We start from the raw sequence: 24,039 nt of genomic DNA on the forward strand, positions 1-24,039 counted from the left end.
GCAAGGAAATACGTGCCGTCATCATTGCTTTGCACAAAAAGGGCTTCACAGGCAAGGATATTGCTGCCAGTAAGATTGCACCTAAATCAACCATTTATCACATCATCAAGAACTTCAAGGAGAGAGGTTCAATTGTTGTGAAGGCTTCAGGGCGCCCAAGAAAGTCCAGTAAGCGCCAGGACCGTCTCCTAAAGTTGATTCAGCTGCGGGATCGGGGCACCACCAGTACAGAGCTTGCTCAGGAATGGCAGCAGGCAGGTGTGAGTGCATCTGCACGCACAGTGAAGCAAAGGCTTTTGGAGGATGGCCTGGTGTCAAGAAGGGCAGCAAGGAAGCCACTTCTCTCCAGGAAAAACATCAGGGACAGACTGATATTCTGCAAAAGGTACAGGGATTGGACTACTGAGGACTGTGGTAAAGTAATTTTCTCTGATGAATCCCCTGTTACGGCTCTCGTTTGTGGAATGACTGGACCAAGGTGCAGCGTGGTAAGCGTACATCGTTCTTTTTATTGATGACACCAAAAGCAAAAAAACCGACAAAAACGAAAGCGCACAGTTCTGTAAGGCAAATAAACTATACAGAAAACAAGATCCCACAAAACCCAAAAGGAAAATTACAACTTATGTATGATCCCCAATCAGAGACAACGATAGACAGCTGCCTTTGATTGGGAACCATACTCAGCCAAAAACACAAAGAAATAGAAAACATTGATTTTCCCACCCGAGTCACACCCTGACCTAACCAAACATAGAGAATAATAAGGATCTCTAAGGTCAGGGTGTGACATCCCCTTTCCGATTGTTTGGGGCATCCGGGAAAAAAGCTTGTCCGGAGAAGACAAGGTGAGCGCTACCGTCAGTCCTATGTCATGCCAACAGTAGAGCATCCTGAGACCATTCATGTGTGGGATTGCTTCTCAATCAAGGGAGTGGGCTCACTCACAATTGTGCCTAAGAACACAGCCATGAATAAAGAATGGTACCAACACATCATCCGAGAACAACTTCTCCCAACCATCCAGGAACAGTTTGGTGACGAGCAATGCCTTTTCCAGCACGATGGAGCACCTTGCCATAAGGCAAAAGTGATAACTAAGTGGCTCGGGGAACAAAACATTGATATTTTGGTTCCATGGCCAGGAAACTCCCCAGACCTTAATCCCATTGAGAACTTGTGGTCAATCCTCAAGAGGCGGGTGGACAAACAAAAACACACAAATTCTGACAAACTCCAAGCATTGGTTATGCAAGAATGGGCTGCCATCAGTCAGGATGTGTCCCAGAAGTTAATTGACAGCATGCCAGGGCGGATTGCAGAGGTCTTGAAAAAGAAGGGTCAACACTGCAAATATTGACTCTTTGCATCAACTTCATGTAATTATCAATAAAAGCCTTTGACACTTATGAAATGCTTGTAATTATGCTTCAGTATTCCATAGTAACATCTGACAAAAATATCTAAAGACACTGAAGCAGCAAACTTTGTGGAAATTAATATTTGTGTCATTCTCTCAACTTTTGGCCACGACTGTACATGTGATGCTGTATTAGCCTTATATTTATCTAATGAACGATGGGTTATGCATTATAAGTTTCTAACTAGCCTCTGTCTCTTGCGCAATAGGCAGGCACCTGTGCTCCGCTGGCCTATCTCCTTACAAAACGCTCCTTAGATCTTGAAGTCTTGCTGGACATTGTTTTTGTTTTCTGAATGTTAAATACAGCAGCCAATACAACTCACGGGTAGTTTGAAAGCAGAGTGAACATGTGATGGTTGTAGGCTATGGCAGTTATTTATTCAGACTATAACCATTCAATCGTAGTGAAGAGAAGTGAAAGCGATCTGCACCTAATTCTAGTCCTATATTATTCAAGGATGTCATTGGAATGATGAAGATAATAACTTTATTTAAATTAACTGTTGAATTGAGGAGAGAATTTGTATTTGTATTTATTATGGATCCCCATTAGTTCCTGCCAAGGCAGCAGCTCCTCTTCCTGGAGTCCAGCTAAATTAAGGCAGTTTATACAATTTTAAAACATTACTAAACATTCACAGATTTCACAACACACTGTGTCCCCTCAGGCCCCTACTCCACCACTACCACAAATATTAAGGAATGAGGGAACAATAGAGGGAGAACGAGGAGGTAGGGTAATAACATTAGAGGAAATATTATGACAAGTACAGTATATATACACATCAGCCTACTAATTATACAAGTAGGCCCTATTATATTTAACATTTCAAATCAAATTCGCTAGCCTATACTTGTACATTTGTAGGCCGCATGTGCTGCACCTGTCACGCCCTGATCTGTTTCACCTGTCCTTGTGCTTGTCTCCACCCCCTCCAGGAGTCGCTTAATTTCCCCGGTGTAATTATCCCTGTGTTATCTGTTTCTCTGTGCCAGTTCGTCTTGTTTGTCAAGTCAACCAGTGTTTTTGTGTCTCAGCTCCTGCGTTTCCCAGTCTCTCTCTGCTCGCCCTCCTGGTTTTGACCCTTGCCTGTCCTGACTCTGAGCCCGCCTGCCTGACCACTCTGCCTGTCCTGACCTCGAGCCTGCCTATCGTCTTGTACCGTTTGGACTCTGACCTGGTTACTGAACCCATGCCTGTCCTGACCTCGAGCCTGCCTATCGTCTTGTACCGTTTGGACTCTGACCTGGTTACTGAACCCCTGCCTGTCCTGACCTCGAGCCTGCCTATCGTCTTGTACCGTTTGGACTCTGACCTGGTTACTGAACCCCTGCCTGTCCTGACCTCGAGCCTGCCTATCGTCTGGTACCGTTTGGACTCTGACCTGGTTACTGAACCCCTGCCTGTCCTGACCTCGAGCCTGCCTATCGTCTGGTACCGTTTGGACTCTGACCTGGTTACTGAACCCCTGCCTGTCCTGACCTCGAGCCTGCCTATCGCCTGGTACTGTTTGGACTCTGACCTGGTTTATGAACTCTCGCCTGTACCCGACCTGACTTTTGCCTACCCCTCTTGTTATAATAAATACCGGAGCTCAACCATCTGCCTCCTGTGTCTGCATTTGGGTCTCGCCTTGTGCCCTTATAGCACCAGAATCGCATGTTCTCTCAGCTTTATGGTGGTTTGAATGAAGTGCATAATTCCAGTCCATATAATGCAGTATAATACAATACTGTACAGTAATAAAGAACCCTCTGTAGAAAGGGTTTTACATGGAACCCAAAAGGTTTACATCTGCAACCAAAAATGGTTCTTCAAAGGGTTATCCTATGGGGACAGCCGAAGAACCTTAAGAGTGTATGCACGCATACGTCGGTGTGTGCATTTGTGTGTGTGTGTGCGTGAATGCAAAAGTTTGTGTGTGTGTGTGTGTATACCTGTAGGTACGTGATCCTGTTCTGCACCAGGTTAGACAGGTCCCTGGCCTCCTTCACTCTCCAGTCTCCGACTCCGTCAGCCTGGCTGAGGTAGTACAGGTCTGTCATGATGGACCTGCACACACACAAAAATCGAATCAAGTCAAATTGTACTTGTCACATGCGACGAATACAACAGGTGTAGACTTTACCGTGAAATGCTTACGTACAAGCCCTTAACTAAAAATGCAGTTTTACATTTTTACATTTCTATTATTTCTTAACACAAGAATGGAGCTATAAACAGGGAGTACCAGATCAATGGGCAGGGTAATAGCTATGTACAGAGAGTACCAGATCAATGTGCAGGGGTAAAAGCTATATACAGAGAGTACCAGATCAATGTGCAGGGGTAATAGCTATATACCGAGAGTACCAGATCAATGTGCAGGGTAATAGCTATATACAGGGAGTACCAGATCAATGTGCAGGGGTAATAGTTATATACCGAGAGTACCAGATCAATGTGCAGGGGTAATAGCTATATACATGGAGTACCACTATCAGATCAATAGGTACTTGAGGTAAATATGTACTTGTCATGTCATGTCATGCAATAAAATGCAAATGAATTACTTAAAAATCATACAATGTGATTTTCTGGATTTTTGTTTTAGATTCCGTCTCTCACAGTTGAAGTGTACCTATGATAAAAATTACAGACCTCTACATGCTTTGTAAGTAGGACAACCTGCAAAATCGGCAGTGTATCAAATACTTGTTCTCCCCACTGTACATGAAGGCAGGGTAAAGTGACTAGGAATCAGGATAGATAACAATAATAATAATAATTGTAATAATAATAAAACAAAGGGACAGACAGGGAAAGCCATAATTCAAGTACATAGCACTGACACTGCAGTTTCCCATCTCTGAAAACCAGCACGCCTCAAATCATTTTAGTGACCCTCGTCAGTCATATTCTCAGGGTGGGAAACCACCTGAGCACAAGCACATTAGTACACACACACACATATAGTATAAAGAATGCTTCACTTCACAATTTTGACATTACATTACAAAGTATCAAAGGCAGCCAGTGCAGAATTATTTTACACAATTTAAATAAATACACTATGCACAAGAAAATGATCAACACAATAAAAACTATAACTTTAAAATACATATAGTCATGTATGACACACACACACACACACACACACACACACACACACACACACACACACACACACACACACACACACACACACACACACACACACACACACACACACACACACACACACACACACAGAAACACACAAACACTTCCACACATTCCCTAGCATGAAATAATCATTACTCATGCTTTGATTTTTTTATCCTAAACCACAACGCGTGTGTTCTATACGAAGCCATGTCATACTCCTTTACCCAGAACCCACCTTGGATCAATCACAGTCTCCCTGTGTGAGAACTACAAGTGTCCTTTAGCCGCTGAGTTAACATGGGAGAATAGGCAGACAGACCCTCTGTGCTTTGGCAGAGGAGCGGGAGGCTAGTTCTCCTGTGGTTGGTTGTAAATGTGTGTGTGGGTGTGTGTGTGTGTGTGAATGTGTGTGTGTTTTTGTGTGAGTGTCTGAGTGACGTTGTAAGTGTGTGTGAGTGTGTGTCCTTCTTCTATGAAGCCTGTGGGGGTTTCCCCGGCCCAGCGGTTAATGCGACTGCAGACGGTGGAGGCTGCAGGCTGGAGATGGGGGTTTAGTTGATGGGTGGCTAAGCTGAGCAGCCCTGAGTACTGATTACCCGCTCCAATTGTTGGGCAATTACTGTCGCATTTACAATTACCCAATAATTCAACAGGCAGGCGGAGGGAGGTAGTAGAGAGGGTAGGAGGGAGACAGGGAAGGAAGGAGGAAGAGCGCCGGGGCCACTGCTGTATTACAGGGCCGATGAACTACATAAACGTGTGACTGATGTCGCAACCGCTCTCTGCTCTCTCTGACCTCTAGGCTGAAGCCAACACAGAGGAAGACAGAAAACCTGGGAGAGTGGAGTGGTAAGGGAAGGTGTGTATGTGCATGTTTCTGTGTGTGTCGGCAGACAGTCTGTGGAAGGGTTTATAGATGTGTGTGAGAGAGAGCATGCGTGCATGTGTCTCTGACCTCTGCTGGTGTCCCAGGTCTTGTATCAGGGTGTCAGCCTGTCTGGGCCTTTCCCCAGCCTCCACATGGCCCAGCTTCTTCACCTCGCTGTGGACAAAGTACCAGAGCTCCCTCACACCGTTCTCCACCCTCCGCCTCAGCTCCTCCTGGGTGGAGCCCGGACCTGAGTGGTGGTGGAGGGAGGAGGAGGAGGGGTGAAATAAAGAACGATGGGCAGAAAGGTAACTGTTATTGAACACATGGGAGTTTTAGGAGAAGACTGGATCGTCTGTCAATACTAATCTCTCCCTCTCAACCTCCCTCTCTCCCAATGTGATGCTTTGACTCCATTCATGTACATTTGATCATAAGAGTTTTAATGCATCTGTTTTGTTCACACAGAGACACACACACACACAGAGACACACAGAGACACACACACACACACAGACAAACACACAGAGACATATACACACAGAGACACACACACACACACACACACAGAGACACACACACACACAGAGACACACACACACACACACACACACACACACACACACACACACACACACACACACACACACACACACACACACACACACACACACACACACACACACACACACACACACACACACACACACACACACACACACACACACACACACACACACACACACACACACACACACACACACACACACACACACACACACACACACACACACACACACAGAGACACACACACACACACACACACACACACACACAGAGAAAAACACACACACAGAGACACACACACACACACACACACAAACACACACAGAGACACACATGTTTTCCCTGTCAGATGAGTTTAGCTGCTAACAAAGACCAGGCTAATCATAATCCTAGGCTATCTGACCCAACTCCTTACTCTCCGGGACTCTCCCCCAGCTTCCACCTCCTCTCCCCCCATACATCCCTCCCTGGCCTCCCGGATCCCCCTGGCCTGCTCACCATCTCCGGTCAGTCTCTGGAAGCTGTGTATCTTCTGCTTGGCTCTGGTCAGCTGGTCCTCCAGGGAGCGTAGTCTCCCCACAGCCAGGGCCCCTCCCTCTTCTACCTGGCCCTCAGGTATCCTAACACAAGAGACAGGGGGGATAGAAAGAGCAATGGGTATCAGACTGGGGATGTATGTGTTTGTTTTTCTACATCTTTGTTAGCTGTGTTAGTATATGAGTCAGAGCTCTTTTACTGTGTGTGTGTGTGTGTGTGTGTGTGTGTGTGTGTGTGTGTGTGTGTGTGTGTGTGTGTGTGTGTGTGTGTGTGTGTGTGTGTGTGTGTGTGTGTGTGTGTGTGTGTGTGTGTGTGTGTGTGTGTGTGTGTGTGTGTGTGTATTTCTGTGTGTCTGTCTTGATTAAATGTGAGCAGGCATCAAAGAGCACTCCGTTCAATAGGACAGTATTTTGGTGAGCAAATTTGCAGCTGAATATCTTACAAAGCCTAATTGCTAATTAGAGTCTAAATGATGTTTGGGCGTCCTTTTGGTCCATTTAAAATACACATTTCGTTTTTTTCACAAATTAGTATTTGTAAAGTATAATGAAGTCTACAAAGCTGTATTTTTGCCTTGTTTCGTTGTTTATACAGTGTGCTATAGTGAACAGTAACATCTCTCTTCATTCCATTTTTATTTCCTGAACATCTCAAATGTTGACCTGTTCATTATAACACAGGTGTGCAAGAACACACACAGTCTTGTACAACTAACCTTGCGGGGACACACAATTCAGTCCCATTCAAAATCCTATTTCCCATAACCCTTAACCCTAAACCTATCCTTAACCCGTACCTTAATCCTTACCTTAACCCTAACCTTAACCCAGAAACCTAACCCTAACACTAGCTCCTAAACTTAAAACTAACCCTAGCTCATAAATAACTCAAATTTGACCAACTGGGGACATTTTGTGGGTCCCCATTTGGTCAAATTTTGTTTATTTACTATGGTCCCCACAAGTATAATTAAACACGTACACACACAATATATAAGCCCACACGCCATATGTTTTACTGTCCTTTTGGGGACCTAAAATTGATTTCCTTTCAAAATCCTATTTTCCCTAACTCCTAACACTAACACTAAACCTAACCCCTAACCTTAACCCTAATCCTAACACCAAACCTTAATCCTTAACCCTAATCCTAATCCTAACCCCAAACCTTAACCCTTATCGCTAATCCTAACTCTAACCTTAACCCGAATCCTAATCCCTAACCTTAACCCTGAAAAATAAACCTAACCCCTAACCTTAACCCTAATCCTAACCCCTAACCTTAATCCTTAACCCTAATCCTAACCCCAAACCTCAAGCCTTAACCCTAATCCTAACCCCAAACCTTAACCCTTAACCCTAATCCTAACCTTAACCCGAATCCTAATCCCTAACCTTAAGCCTAATCCTGACCCTAACCTTAACCCTTAACCAATGATGGACTGGCCATCTGGAACACCGGGACTTTTCCCGGTGTGCCGCTTGACAATTGGGGCCGATGTAACGCAAAATATAAATAACCCCAGCCCCCGCTAAAATAAAAATAACCAAGTGCTGTGTGTGCCGTTGCTACTGCCGTTGGGTATTACATCTGTCAGCCTCTCTCTCCCAGCCAATTACTTTTGGTCCAGTCCATTCTAACTTTACCTGGGCCCTGCCCCTTTCCCATCTCTGTTAAGTGGTGACATTTGGATAAATAGTGCAGTGGAGCAAGATGGACAAACAAAAAGAGAAAAAATGTAAAGATGGTGCTGAAAAGCGGAGAGAGAAGTTGAAGTCCCTTGAGGCTGATGCAGCCAAATGTTTTAAAATAACAAATTATTAATTTGCTGCCGTTACCAGTCAATCATCTCAGCCTAGAGCCTGGAGGCACTGGCAGCAGAGAGGAGAGAGAGCAGCCCATTGAGCCTGGAGGCACTGGCAGCAGAGAGGAGAGAGAGCAGCCCATTGAGCCTGAAGGCACTGGCAGCAGAGAGGAGAGAGAGCAGCCCATTGAGCCTGGAGGCACTGGCAGCAGAGAGGAGAGAGAGCAGCCCATTGAGCCTGAAGGCACTGGCAGCAGAGAGGAGAGAGAGCAGCCCATTGAGCCTGGAGGCACTGGCAGCAGAGAGGAGAGAGAGCAGCCTATTGAGCCTGAAGGCACTGGCAGCAGAGAGGAGAGAGAGCAGCCCATTGAGCCTGGAGGCACTGGCAGCAGAGAGGAGAGAGAGCAGCCCATTGAGCCTGAAGGCACTGGCAGCAGAGAGGAGAGAGAGCAGCCCATTGAGCCCAGCGATACCAGTTCAACTGTTAGTCAAGGTTTTGCAGCTGAAGCGGTAAGACCGAAGACACTAGGGATAAGATAAGCAATGTTTGGGTTTGGCTAGCTGTCTATTGAGCTACAGTGGAAGTCTGAAGTTTACACACACCTTAGCCAAATAGATTTAAACTCAGTTTTTCACAATTCCTGACATTTAATCCTAGTAAAGATTCCATGTCTTAGGTCAGTTAGGATCACCACTTTATTTTAAGAATGTGAAATGTCAGAACAATAGTTGAGAGAATGATTTATTTCAGCTTTTATTTGTTTAATCACATTCCCAGTGGGTCAGAAGTTTACATACACTCAATTAGTATTTGGTAGGAATTGCCTTTAAATTGTGTAACTTGGGTCAAACGTTTCGGCTAGCCTTCCACAATCTTCCCACAATAAATTGGGAGAATTGTGGCCCATTCCTCCTGACAGAGCGGGTGTAACTCAGTCAGTTTTGTAGGCCTCCTTGCTCGCACACGCTTTTTCAGATCTTTCAACCATACAAGATTAGAAAAACATCAACACTACTGCACGGGTCAAGGCACAAAGATACATTGAGGGGTTGCTGAAGTATGAAACAATACTTACAGGTCAGATATTACTCAAAATATTTCAGGTCACCTCACCAGTCTCAAAATATCTTCAAACAAGTGAAATGGACATTCCGTCTGCGCATCGTATGTCTACAGAGGAGCCGCTGAAAGGAATGGCTAGAGATTTTGAAAAATTCAAGGCATCTTCAGACACATTTGTTCAGTGGGCCAACAGGAAGTTGCAAGAACGGGATGAGGAAACAGAGCTGGAGTTAGAGACCACTCTGCCAACGAAAAGGGCTCAAAAGAAGAAAATCATGCCTGGAGAGATGGCACTAGATGAGAATTTTACTGGGGCAGAGAGTGCATACATGATTGGTGTCCATAATCATATTCTGGATACAGTTATAGTTACCATCCATCTGCAATTTCTGAGTAATGGCACTTTGTATGGCTCTTCTGGACCCTAAAAACTTTAGTCAGTTAACATCCAGTGCCAATGGCCTTACACAGAGCCCTTCAAGAACTAAGCAAATGTTTGATCAAATTTGACAGCAGAGCAACGGTGGCCAATTTACAGAGTGAGCTCACGAGTCTGACAGAACAGTGGACAAGGTTAAAACAATCGGGATTTGAAGAATACACAACCAGGACTATGGAGGATCATGGACCTGAAGGAAATGAAGACGAGGTAGAGATGGTGAACAAGAGCTGTTTATCTTGCAAGGACTGTCCACTGTGTTGCTACCGTATTCTTAGTCAGTACAACCTATTTACTGACTCATACCACATCCTGGGCCTTGCTTACAAGTTCATATTTACCCTGTCAGTAACTCAGGTACAGTAGCTTGCGAGCGGAGCTTCCCTACTCTGAAATTCATCAAGAGTAAGCTCAGGAGCACTATCTCAACAACACCTGGAGGCTTTTATGCTCATGGCTACTGAGCGAGATGCTTTAATGGCCCTGGACCGTGACCTGGTTATAGATGGCATTGCTGAGAGAAGTGAGCTGCTGCATAAATTGCTAATTTAAGGAGGTAGGAAACATGTTTATTTTAATTTTATTCTATGACTTGCCTATACGCCAGTATTTTCACCAACACATTTCTTCCTGTATTATTTATTTTACTGGTCAGATGGATCCAGAGATCCTTGCCACCTTGATCCTTGCCACCCTAATCCCTAAATTTAAAATGGCCTTGGTAATTTTCCTTGTTTTACTATCTTTGTGGGGACTTTTAGGTATTTCCGGTACCCACGAGGATAGTCACACACACACACACACACACACACACACACACACACACACACACACACACACACACACACACACACACACACACACACACACACACACACACACACACACACACACACACACACACACACACACAGATGCACGTTATCTAATACATTCATATTTATAAGAAAATATAAATAGCTTCTAAGTACATGCGCATGCATCAAGACATCCATGAAGCGAGACAAAGGCTAATGAGTCATCAAGGCATGCAAACTCAATTTGCTCCCTGAGTGGGGAACATCAGACGATGTCAGGCAGAAATAGGAGACATTTGAAGTAACATGACCCTATAACCTTATCTTCATTATAATACACACACATGTACCCACATGTACACACACACACTCATGCACACATATTATGCACTCACACACATACACACAGACACACACACATACACGCACACACGCGCAAACACACAGACACACACACTGTTTTACAGCTTCCACTCCCTAGACCCTCTCCTCTCAGTTGGGAACTAAGCTAGGAAACACAGACTGATGAATAACAGAGTGATGAATAACAGACTGATGAATGACAGACTGATGAATGACAGACCGATGAATAACAGACCGATGAATAACAGACCGATGAATAACAGACTGATGAAGTACAGAAGGATGAATGACAGATGGATGAATAACAGACTGATGAATGACAGACTGATGAATAACAGACTGATGAATGACAGACTGATGAATAACAGACTGATGAATGACAGACTGATGAATAACAGAAGGATGAATGACAGACTGATGAATAACAGACTAATGAATGACAGACTGATGAATGACAGACTGATGAATAACAGACTGATGAATAACAGACTGATGAGTAACAGACTGATGAGTAACAGAAGGATGAATGACAGACTGATGAATAACAGACTGATGAGTAACAGACTGATGAATAACAGAAGGATGAATGACAGACTGATGAATGACAGACTGATGAATGACAGACTGATGAATGACAGACTGATGAATGATAGACTGATGAATAACAGACCGATGAATAACAGACTGATGAATAACAGAAGGATGAATGACAGACTGATGAATAACAGAAGGATGAATGACAGATGGATGAATAACAGACTGATAAATGACAGACTGATGAATAACAGACTGATGAACAACAGACTGATGAATAACAGACCGATGAATAACAGACCGATGAATAACAGATGGATGAATAACAGACGGATGAATAACAGATGGATGAATAACAGAATGATGAATGACAGACGGATGAATAACAGACAGATGAATGACAGACGGATGAATAACAGAAGGATGAATGACAGACCGATGAATGACAGACCGATGAATAACAGAAGGATGAATAACAGAAGGATGAATGACAGACGGATGAATAACAGACGGATGAATAACAGACTGATGAATGACAGACTGATGAATGACAGACTGATGAATGACAGACTGATGAAAAACAGACTGATGAAAAACAGACTGATGAATGACAGACTGATGAATGACAGAAGAATGAATAACAGAAGGATGAATAACAGACTGATGAATAACAGACTGATGCATGACAGACTGATGAATGACAGACTGATGAATAACAGTGAATAAGGGACAAGGTTAACCTTTAGAAAATCCCCTGTGATATTACTGGGAGGAAGACCCATCAGCGGTCAGTTCAGTCAGAAGTGTGTAACGTTACAGAAAGTTCCATTAGAAACATCCAAACCTATTCATAAAATGGATAGTTGTGTAACATTCTGAAAGTTTCACCACACTGAACACACCCCCAGTTCTAGCTGTGCTGTGACAAGACAATGAAAGGAAACTCCCAGAGGCAGAAGGGCCTTCATTTATTCATCATATCCCATGAGAGAACTGGAGGCTTGCTCAGGTTGATGCAACATGCAGAATGTTCAGATAGACATTCACGTAGGCTTTGATAGAATATTAATCTTTTTATTTTATTTGATCTCTTATTGTTAAACAAAATACAAAACAAGACAATAAGGACAGTGACAAGACAACAATAACAAACTGAGGAGGATGTACATGACGATACAAGACAAAACACACGCAATACAACACATTTGGCCAAGACAATTATCAGCGATGCAATGCTGTGGACTGAAGAGTTTGTCAGGATCAACATAAATATTAAAGGAACATAGCCCAGGTAAAAAGTTAGCGGAAACCCTGGGCGCCGAAGACGTGCATGTCGGTTAAGGCAGCCCCCCGCACCTCTCTGATTCAGAGGGGTTGGGATAAATGCAGAAGACACATTTCAGTTGAATGCATTCTGTTGTACAACTGACCCTTTCCCTTACCCTTTTCTCAGTCTTCTTAAATCCTCACCGTGGGATAGAGAAGTATATTTCAGCTGGACAAAGACACCAGAATGGCTTTCCATGAGGGGTTGATGCTTCCTGAATGGTCCAGTCACAGTCCTGACTTAATATTGCTGTCCATCAGTGTTTCCCAACCAAATTTAAAAAATAAGTATTGACAAAAACAATGGATATATGTTGTCCTACGAGTTGGTCAAAGTTGGTTGAATCTTATTAAAAAATGTTTCACAGTTGTATGAAGATACAACTGGGGTGTGAAGATACATGCAATCAAGACATCTTCAAAAAATGTCTCTATATTTTCTTTCACTTTGGAAATGTGAAGTAGGTTGTATACATTGGTAGGAAACTGCATAAATATTCCTGAGAAAAATATTTCCCAAACTTTTTCTGTTTTTTTGAAGACATACTACTGGGATTCTGCAGATGAAAGTGGGGGCTACAAAAACGCAATTACTGTTACATCAAGGGGGAGCATTTATGGAAAAGAGGCCTGGGGCCATGTGTGTGTGTGTGTGGAGTGGGTGTATGTGTGTGAGAGAGAGGGAGAGAGATACAGAGAGCATGTGAAAGAGAATGTCTCTCTGACTATCCCCTAGTGTTAGGATGAATGACAGATGGATAGTGTAGGGTTAAAATCCCAGCTGGTACTTGATAACCTATTACTTCAAACCTATTCCTCTGTTAGATATTCCACTAACCACCGCAGACATTTCAGATTCCCTAATTGACTAGGCAAGGAGTCGGCGCTAATCCACAGCCAGACTCTCCAGCTCATCTCTCCAGGCCAGGCCAGGCAGAATGACCTGTCGTGCCCACAGACAGCTCTCACAATGGGGCTAGTGTTGGTGTCAGGCCCCCTGCCTTCCCTGAGACAACCAGGTCGATGGGAGTTCAGTCTGGAGGCGTTAACAGCGGTAGCAGGCAGTGTCTGTTCAGTGGAATCATGCTGGGCTAATGATAGTACCCAGTAAATGAGCCCAGTAAGTGACTCTCAGCCAGCGGAGGCAAACAGTCTCTCTCAGCCAGCGGAGGCAAACAGTCTCTCTCAGCCAGCGGAGGCAAGCAGTCTCTCTCAGCCAGCGGAGGCAAACAGTCTCTCTCAGCCAGCGGGGGCAAACAGTCTCTCTCAGCCAGTGGAGGCAAGCAGTCTCTCTCAGCCAGCGGAGGCAAACAGTCTCTCTCAGCCAGAGGAGACAGGCAGTATCTCTCAGCCAAGTTTCAGTGTAAAGTTTTAATGTCACAAGTACAGTCAAATGCCTTTCTTGACAGCTCAAACCCCAACAACGCAGTAAACAATAACAGGCAGTGAGCCCACTGTTCCAAGGCCGTCATTGTACATAACAATGTGTTCTTAACTGACTTGCCTAATAAAATAAATATACAGGGTCAGTTCCAGTACTATATTGTTAATGTGCAGGGATACTGGAGTGATAGAGGTAGATATGTATGGGGTGAACGTACTATATACAGGGTCAGTTCCAGTACCATATTGTTAATGTGCAGGGATACTGGAGTGATAGAGGTAGATATGTATGGGGTGAACGTACTATATACAGGGTCAGTTCCAGTACCATATTGTTAATGTGCAGGGATACTGGAGTGATAGAGGTAGATATGTATGGGGTAAACGTACTATATACAGGGTCAGTTCCAGTACTATATTGTTAATGTGCAGGGATACTGGAGTGATAGAGGTAGATATGTATGGGGTAAACGTACTATATACAGGGTCAGTTCCAGTACCATATTGTTAATGTGCAGGGATACTGGAGTGATAGAGGTAGATATGTATGGGGTAAACGTACTATATACAGGGTCAGTTCCAGTACCATATTGTTAATGTGCAGGGATACTGGAGTGATAGAGGTAGATATGTATGGGGTAAACGTACTATATACAGGGTCAGTTCCAGTACCATATTGTTAATGTGCAGGGATACTGGAGTGATAGAGGTAGATATGTATGGGGTAAACGTACTATATACAGGGTCAGTTCCAGTACCATATTGTTAATGTGCAGGGATACTGGAGTGATAGAGGTAGATATGTATGGGGTAAACGTACTATATACAGGGTCAGTTCCAGTACCATATTGTTAAGGTGCAGGGATACTGGAGTGATAGAGGTAGATATGTAAGGGGTAAACGTACTATATACAGGGTCAGTTCCAGTACCATATTGTTAAGGTGCAGGGATACTGGAGTGATAGAGGTAGATATGTATGGGGTGAACGTACTATATACAGGGTCAGTTCCAGTACCATATTGTTAAGGTGCAGGGATACTGGAGTGATAGAGGTAGATATGTATGGGGTAAACGTACTATATACAGGGTCAGTTCCAGTACCATATTGTTAATGTGCAGGGATACTGGAGTGATAGAGGTAGATATGTATGGGGTAAACGTACTATATACAGGGTCAGTTCCAGTACCATATTGTTAATGTGCAGGGATACTGGAGTGATAGAGGTAGATATGTAATGGGGTAGAACGGTACTATATACAGGGTCAGTTCCAGTACCATATTGTTAATGTGCAGGGATACTGGAGTGATAGAGGTAGATATGTATGGGGTGAACGTACTATATACAGGGTCAGTTCCAGTACTATATTGTTAAGGTGCAGGGATACTGGAGTGATAGAGGTAGATATGTATGGGGTAAACGTACTATATACAGGGTCAGTTCCAGTACCATATTGTTAATGTGCAGGGATACTGGAGTGATAGAGGTAGATATGTATGGGGTAAACGTACTATATACAGGGTCAGTTCCAGTACCATATTGTTAATGTGCAGGGATACTGGAGTGATAGAGGTAGATATGTATGGGGTAAACGTACTATATACAGGGTCAGTTCCAGTACCATATTGTTAATGTGCAGGGATACTGGAGTGATAGAGGTAGATATGTATGGGGTAAACGTACTATATACAGGGTCAGTTCCAGTACCATATTGTTAATGTGCAGGGATACTGGAGTGATAGAGGTAGATATGTATGGGGTAAACGTACTATATACAGGGTCAGTTCCAGTACCATATTGTTAATGTGCAGGGATACTGGAGTGATAGAGGTAGATATGTATGGGGTAAACGTACTATATACAGGGTCAGTTCCAGTACCATATTGTTAATGTGCAGGGATACTGGAGTGATAGAGGTAGATATGTATGGGGTGAACGTACTATATACAGGGTCAGTTCCAGTACCATATTGTTAATGTGCAGGGACACTAGAGTGATAGAGGTAGATATGTATGGGGTAAACGTACTATATACAGGGTCAGTTCCAGTACTATATTGTTAATGTGCAGGGATACTGGAGTGATAGAGGTAGATATGTATGGGGTGAACGTACTATATACAGGGTCAGTTCCAGTACCATATTGTTAATGTGCAGGGATACTGGAGTGATAGAGGTAGATATGTATGGGGTGAACGTACTATATACAGGGTCAGTTCCAGTACCATATTGTTAATGTGCAGGGATACTGGAGTGATAGAGGTAGATATGTATGGGGTAAACGTACTATATACAGGGTCAGTTCCAGTACCATATTGTTAATGTGCAGGGATACTGGAGTGATAGAGGTAGATATGTATGGGGTAAACGTACTATATACAGGGTCAGTTCCAGTACCATATTGTTAATGTGCAGGGATACTGGAGTGATAGAGGTAGATATGTATGGGGTAAACGTACTATATACAGGGTCAGTTCCAGTACCATATTGTTAATGTGCAGGGATACTGGAGTGATAGAGGTAGATATGTATGGGGTAAACGTACTATATACAGGGTCAGTTCCAGTACCATATTGTTAATGTGCAGGGATACTGGAGTGATAGAGGTAGATATGTATGGGGTAAACGTACTATATACAGGGTCAGTTCCAGTACCATATTGTTAATGTGCAGGGATACTGGAGTGATAGAGGTAGATATGTATGGGGTGAACGTACTATATACAGGGTCAGTTCCAGTACCATATTGTTAATGTGCAGGGACACTAGAGTGATAGAGGTAGATATGTATGGGGTAAACGTACTATATACAGGGTCAGTTCCAGTACTATATTGTTAATGTGCAGGGATACTGGAGTGATAGAGGTAGATATGTATGGGGTGAACGTACTATATACAGGGTCAGTTCCAGTACCATATTGTTAATGTGCAGGGATACTGGAGTGATAGAGGTAGATATGTATGGGGTGAACGTACTATATACAGGGTCAGTTCCAGTACCATATTGTTAATGTGCAGGGACACTAGAGTGATAGAGGTAGATATGTATGGGGTAAACGTACTATATACAGGGTCAGTTCCAGTACTATATTGTTAATGTGCAGGGATACTGGAGTGATAGAGGTAGATATGTATGGGGTGAACGTACTATATACAGGGTCAGTTCCAGTACCATATTGTTAATGTGCAGGGACACTAGAGTGATAGAGGTAGATATGTATGGGGTAAACGTACTATATACAGGGTCAGTTCCAGTACTATATTGTTAATGTGCAGGGATACTGGAGTGATAGAGGTAGATATGTATAGGGGTAAGGTGACTATATACAGGGTCAGTTCCAGTACCATATTGTTAATGTGCAGGGATACTGGAGTGATAGAGGTAGATATGTATGGGGTGAACGTACTATATACAGGGTCAGTTCCAGTACCATATTGTTAATGTGCAGGGATACTAGAGTGATAGAGGTAGATATGTATGGGGTGAACGTACTATATACAGGGTCAGTTCCAGTACCATATTGTTAAGGTGCAGGGATACTGGAGTGATAGAGGTAGATATGTATGGGGTGAACGTACTATATACAGGGTCAGTTCCAGTACCATATTGTTAATGTGCAGGGATACTGGAGTGATAGAGGTAGATATGTATGGGGTGAACGTACTATATACAGGGTCAGTTCCAGTACCATATTGTTAATGTGCAGGGATACTGGAGTGATAGAGGTAGATATGTATGGGGTGAACGTACTATATACAGGGTCAGTTCCAGTACCATATTGTTAAGGTGCAGGGATACTAGAGTGATAGAGGTAGATATGTAAGGGGTGAACGTACTATATACAGGGTCAGTTCCAGTACCATATTGTTAATGTGCAGGGATACTAGAGTGATAGAGGTAGATATGTATGGGGTGAACGTACTATATACAGGGTCAGTTCCAGTACCATATTGTTAAGGTGCAGGGATACTGGAGTGATAGAGGTAGATATGTAAGGGGTAAACGTACTATATACAGGGTCAGTTCCAGTACTATATTGTTAATGTGCAGGGACACTAGAGTGATAGAGGTAGATATGTATGGGGTGAACGTACTATATACAGGGTCAGTTCCAGTACCATATTGTTAAGGTGCAGGGATACTGGAGTGATAGAGGTAGATATGTATAGGGGTTAGGTGACTAGGCATCAGGATATATGATAAACAGAGTAGCAGCAGCATATATGAGGATTGTATGTGAGTGGGTGTGTGTAGAGTCAGTATAAATGTATGACCATATGTGTGTGTGAACAAATGATGGAGTGAGTGTTTATGTGTGTGTTGGAGTATCAGTGTGTGTAACGTGTAGTGCCATGTTAGTGTGCATAGAGGCAAAAATAAGAATAAAATACAAAGGTCAACTCAGATAGTCTGTGTAGCTATTTGGGTACCTATTTAGCAGTCTAATGGCTTGTGGATAGAATCTGTTCAGGAGCCTGTTGGTGTCAGACTTGTTGATCTGGTATTGCTTGCCGGGCAGAAGCAGAGAGAACAGTATATGGCTTGGCAGGTTGGAGCCTTTAACAATTTTCTTGGCCTTTCTTTCACACTGCCTGATAAAGAAGTCCTGGATGGCAGGGAGCTCGGCCCAGTGATGTACTGGGATGTCCGCACCACCCTCTGTAGCGCCATGTGATCGAGGATGGTGCTGTTGCCATTCTAAGCAGTGATGCAGCCAGTCAAGATGCACTGAATGGTGCAGCTGTAAAACTTTTTGAGGATTTGAGGGCCCATGCCAAACCTTTTCAACCTCCTGAGTGGGAAGAGGGACTGTTGTGCCTTCTTCATGTCTGCACGTGTTTGTGGACCATTTTATGTTCTTAGTGATTTGGACACCAAAGATCTTGAAACTTTCGAACCTCTCCACTGCAGCCCCGTTGATGTGGATGGGGATCCCCATTTCCTGTAGTCCACGATCAGCTCCTTGGTCTTACTGACGTTGATGGAGAGGTTGTTGTTCCGGCACCACACTGCCAAGTCACTGACCTTCTCCCTGTAGGCTGTCTCATCGTGGCTGGTGATCAGGCCTACCATCGTCGTGTCGTCAGCAAACTTGATGATGGTGTTGGAGTCGTGCATGGCCACGCAGTCTTGGGTGTAACAGGGAAAATAGTGAGAGTGGGTTGGAGTGGGTATAGTTTGTCTTGGATGATGGAGTTGATGTGTTCCATAACCAGCCTCTCAAAGCACTTCATGATTACATAAGTGAGTGCTACAGGGTGGCAGTTGTTGTGGCATGGCGCCTTAAAGTTCTTGGGAACAGGAATGATGGTGGTCATGTTAAAACATGTGGAGCTTACAGACTGAGACAAGGAGAGGTTGAAAACTACAGTGAATAGGCCTCCCAAGTAGCGCAGCGGTTTAAGTCACTACAGACATGGATTTGATCCCAGGCTGTGTCATAGGGCGGCACACAATTGGCGGGTTTGGCCGGGGGGGGCTTTACTTGGCTCATCGCGCTCTACCGGCTTCTTGTGGCGGGCCGGGCGCCTGCAGGCTGACTTCGGTCGTCAGTTGAATGGTGTTTCCTCCGACACATTGGTGCAACTGGCTTCCGGGTTAAGCGGGCGGGTGTTAAGGAGTACGGTATGGTGAGTCATGTTTTGGAGGACACATGACTCGACCATCGCCTCTCCCGAGCCCATTGGAGAGTTGCAGCAATGAGACACGGTCGTAGAAAAAGGGGGTAAACTTGTTTTAAAATAATAATTACTGTGAATATACCTGCCAGCTGTTCTGCGCATGCTCTGAGAATGCGCCATGGAATACCATTGGGCCTCATGGCCTTGGAGGTATTGACCTGATTAATGACTTTACTCACGTCGGGCTTGGAGAGTGAGATCACCCATTCTTCTGGGTCGTTGGCCCTTGGAGAGCGAGATCACCCATTCTTCTGGGTCGGTGGCCCTTGGAGAGCAAGATCACCCATTCTTCTGGGTCGGTGGCCCTTGGAGAGCGAGATCACCCATTCTTCTGGGTCGGTGGCAGCCCTCACACCCGGCACGATGTTGTTATTGTCAAAGCGTGCATGAAATGCATTGAGTTCGTCTGGTAGAGAGACATCGTTAGGCAGATCACGGCTTGGTCTTCCTTTGTAATCCGTAATGGACTTTAGCCCCTGCTACATCTGGCGGGCGTCAGAGTCTGTGTAATACGATTCCACATTATTTCCTATATTGTCCTTTTGCTCCTTTGATGACACTGCGGAGGACTTCTTGTACTTGTTCCTGTCGTCAGCTCTAGCCTCAGGGTTGTCTGTGATAGCCCCGTAAGAAGTAGCCCTGTCCTTTAGTTTAGCACCAACCTCAGTGTTAATCCAGGGCTTTTGATTGGTGAAGCAGTGAACCTTAACTGTGGGGAATGCGTCACCAATGTATTTCCTAATGAACCCGGTGACAGAGGCGGTTAGTTCGTCAATGTTATTGGCAAAGTCCCAAAATATACTCCAATCTGCACTAGCAAAGCAGTCCTGTAGCATAATCTCTGATTCTGGAGACCATTTCTCAACGGAGCGAATCACGGGTAATTCATGTTTGAGCTTCTGCTTGTAAACAAGAAGCAGGAGTACGGAGTCATGATCTGATCTGACGAATGGGAGACGAGGGAGGTCCTTGTATTATTGCTTATGGGTAAAGTAACAGTGGTCTAGGACTTTTTTGTCCCTAATGGCGACGGAGACATGTTGATGGATGTGGGCCGCGGAAGCAGACATTGTCTCTCAGCCCGCGGAGGCAGACAGTGTCTCTCATCCAGCGGAGGCAGACAGTGTCTCTCATCCAGCGGAGGCAGACAGTGTCTCTCAGCCAGCGGAGGCAGACAGTGTCTCTCAGCCAGCGGAGGCAGACAGTGTCTCTCAGCCAGCGGAGGCAGACAGTGTCTCTCAGCCAGCGGACTCCATTAGGCCCACATCACTGAGAGGAGACCATCACGTATCTTAGTGATGCGGAATTAAAATCGCCGGCAACCAGAAAAGCAGCCTCTCTCAGCCAGCGGAGGCAGACAGTGTCTCTCAGCCAGCGGAGGCAGACAGTGTCTCTCAGCCCGCGGAAGCAGACATTGTCTCTCAGCCCGCGGAGGCAGACAGTGTCTCTCATCCAGCGGAGGCAGACAGTGTCTCTCATCCAGCGGAGGCAGACAGTGTCTCTCATCCAGCGGAGGCAGACAGTGTCTCTCATCCAGCGGAGGCAGACAGTGTCTCTCATCCAGCGGAGGCAGACAGTGTCTCTCATCCAGTGGAGGAAGACAGTGTCTCTCAGCCAGCGGAGGCAGACAGTGTCTCTCATCCAGCGGAGGAAGACAGTGTCTCTCATCCAGCGGAGGCAGACAGTGTCTCTTATCCTGCGGAGGCAGACAGTGTCTCTCATCCAGCGGAGGCAGACAGTGTCTCTCATCCAGCGGAGGCAGACAGTGTCTCTCATCCAGCGGAGGCAGACAGTGTCTCTCAGCCAGCGGAGGCAGACAGTGTCTCTCAGCCAGCGGAGGCAGACAGTGTCTCTCAACCAGCGGAGGCAGACAGTGTCTCTCAGCCAGCGGAGGCAGACAGTGTCTCTCAGCCAGCGGAGGCAGACAGTGTCTCTCAGCCAGCGGAGGCAGACAGTGTCTCTCAGCCAGCGGAGGCAGACAGTGTCTCTCAGCCAGCGGAGGCAGACAGTGTCTCTCAGCCAGCGGAGGCAGACAGTGTCTCTCAGCCAGCGGACTCCATTAGGCCCACATCACTGAGAGGAGACCGTTTAATGGACAGATAACACATCACTGAGAAGAGACCGTCTAATGCACAGATAACACATCACTGAGAAGATACCGTTTAATGGACAGATAACACATCACTGAGAAGAGACCGTCTAATGCACAGATAACACATCACTGAGAAGAGACCGTCTAATGGACAGATAACACATCACTGAGAAGAGACCGTCTAATGGACAGATAACACATCACTGAGAAGAGACCGTCTAATGCACAGATAACACATCACTGAGAAGAGACCGTCTAATGGACAGATAACACATCACTGAGAGGAGACCGTTTAATGGACAGATAACACATCACTGAGAAGAGACCGTCTAATGCACAGATAACACATCACTGAGAAGAGACCGTCTAATGGACAGATAACACATCACTGAGAAGAGACCGTCTAATGCACAGATAACACATCACTGAGAAGAGACCGTCTAATGGACAGATAACACATCACTGAGAAGAGACCGTCTAATGCACAGATAACACATCACTGAGAAGAGACCGTCTAATGGACAGATAACACATCACTGAGAAGAGACCGTCTAATGGACAGATAACACATGACTGAGAAGAGACCGTCTAATGGACAGATAACACATCACTGAGAGGAGACTGTTTAATGGACAGATACCACATCACTGAGAAGAGACCGTCTAATGGACAGATAACACATGATTGAGAAGAGACCGTCTAATGGACAGATAACACATCACTGAGAAGAGACCGTCTAATGGACAGATAACACATCACTGAGAAGAGACCGTCTAATGGACAGATAACGGTCAATGGACACTGTGGAGAAAAACCAATGAAACCATTCAGCTCTTTCTTATTGTGTGTGTGTGTGTGTGTGTGTGTGTGTGTGTGTGTGTGTGTGTGTGTGTGTGTGTGTGTGTGTGTGTGTGTGTGTGTGTGTGTGTGTGTGTGTATCTATCGCTCTTCATTCCTATTTGTCATTCCTTGCACTCTCTTTCCCTTCTGCCCATGTTAACCCCCTATCAATCAATCAATTTATCAATCAATCAAATGTATTTATAAAGCTCTTTTTACACCAGCAGATGTCACAAAGTGCTTATACAGAAACCCAGACTAAAACCTCTATCATGGTGGCCTCCACTGCTCTCCCCCCTTCCACCACCCCTTAAATCTCTGCATGGTGCAGAACTCACCTTGTCCATCATCCCTCGCCTCCCTCCCTCATTCCCTCCCTCCGTCCCTCATTCCCTCCTTCCATCAATCCATCCCTCATTCCCTCCCTCCATCCCTCCATCCACATGCCTGGGGATTGATCAGGCCCTCATCCCTCAGGCCGGGCTGTCACACACACATACACATACACAATCACACACACACACACACACACACACACACACACACACACACACACACACACACACACACACACACACACACACACACACACACACACACACACACACACACACACACACACACACACACACACACACACACACACACACACACACACACACACACACACACACACACACACACACACACACACACTCTATCTATCTCTCTTTCGCCCATCACGCCATCTGGCCTGCGTGTGTCATCATCTCCAGGTGATTGACAGCTGTGGAGAGGGCAGAGCCCAGAGGCAGATCGCCACACCGACCCTGTATTCACCCAAATCATTAATGCTGCTGGGTGACTGGTGGTGGGTGGGCTGTTGGCCTGTCACTCAAATCAGGGAGGGGGATGCTGAGTGTGGGAGTTCATGGAGCAAAGGTGTGAGATATTCCCAGGCACGACTACTGTACAATGCCGATAGTGTACATGCTATGTGTGTTTGTGTACATTCTGCGTCTATACATTTAGTCTGTATATCCCGTTTATCGTCTGTCTGTATTTTGTTTATTGTGGTAGCAGCATTTTACTGAGTAACACTTCTTTACATGCAAATGTATTTGTAATGATGTAGTAAAAGTGATTCTGATCCTTGTTGTGTGCCATGTCATTCACTTCACAGTGACATGATAATAGTCACGCACACACACACACACA

The 24,039-nt window shown here is 44.9% G+C and overlaps 1 protein-coding gene across 2 annotated transcripts in view; it reads right to left on the bottom strand.

Moving 5' to 3' along the window:
* Positions 1–24,039, bottom strand: part of LOC139582566 (alpha-(1,6)-fucosyltransferase-like) — a 191,865-nt gene that overhangs the window by 37,410 nt on the left and 130,416 nt on the right. For both annotated transcript variants that reach the window (XM_071412685.1, XM_071412686.1), the window contains exons 3-5: positions 6,484–6,605; positions 5,506–5,668; positions 3,362–3,476 (exon numbers count right to left, since the gene is read on the bottom strand). In XM_071412685.1, coding sequence (XP_071268786.1) covers positions 3,362–3,476; positions 5,506–5,668; positions 6,484–6,605 — 400 coding nt within the window. The remainder of the gene's footprint in view (positions 1–3,361; positions 3,477–5,505; positions 5,669–6,483; positions 6,606–24,039) is intronic.

Source organism: Salvelinus alpinus, chromosome 8 (assembly GCF_045679555.1).
Source record: "Salvelinus alpinus chromosome 8, SLU_Salpinus.1, whole genome shotgun sequence".
NCBI classification, from domain to species: domain Eukaryota; kingdom Metazoa; phylum Chordata; class Actinopteri; order Salmoniformes; family Salmonidae; genus Salvelinus; species Salvelinus alpinus.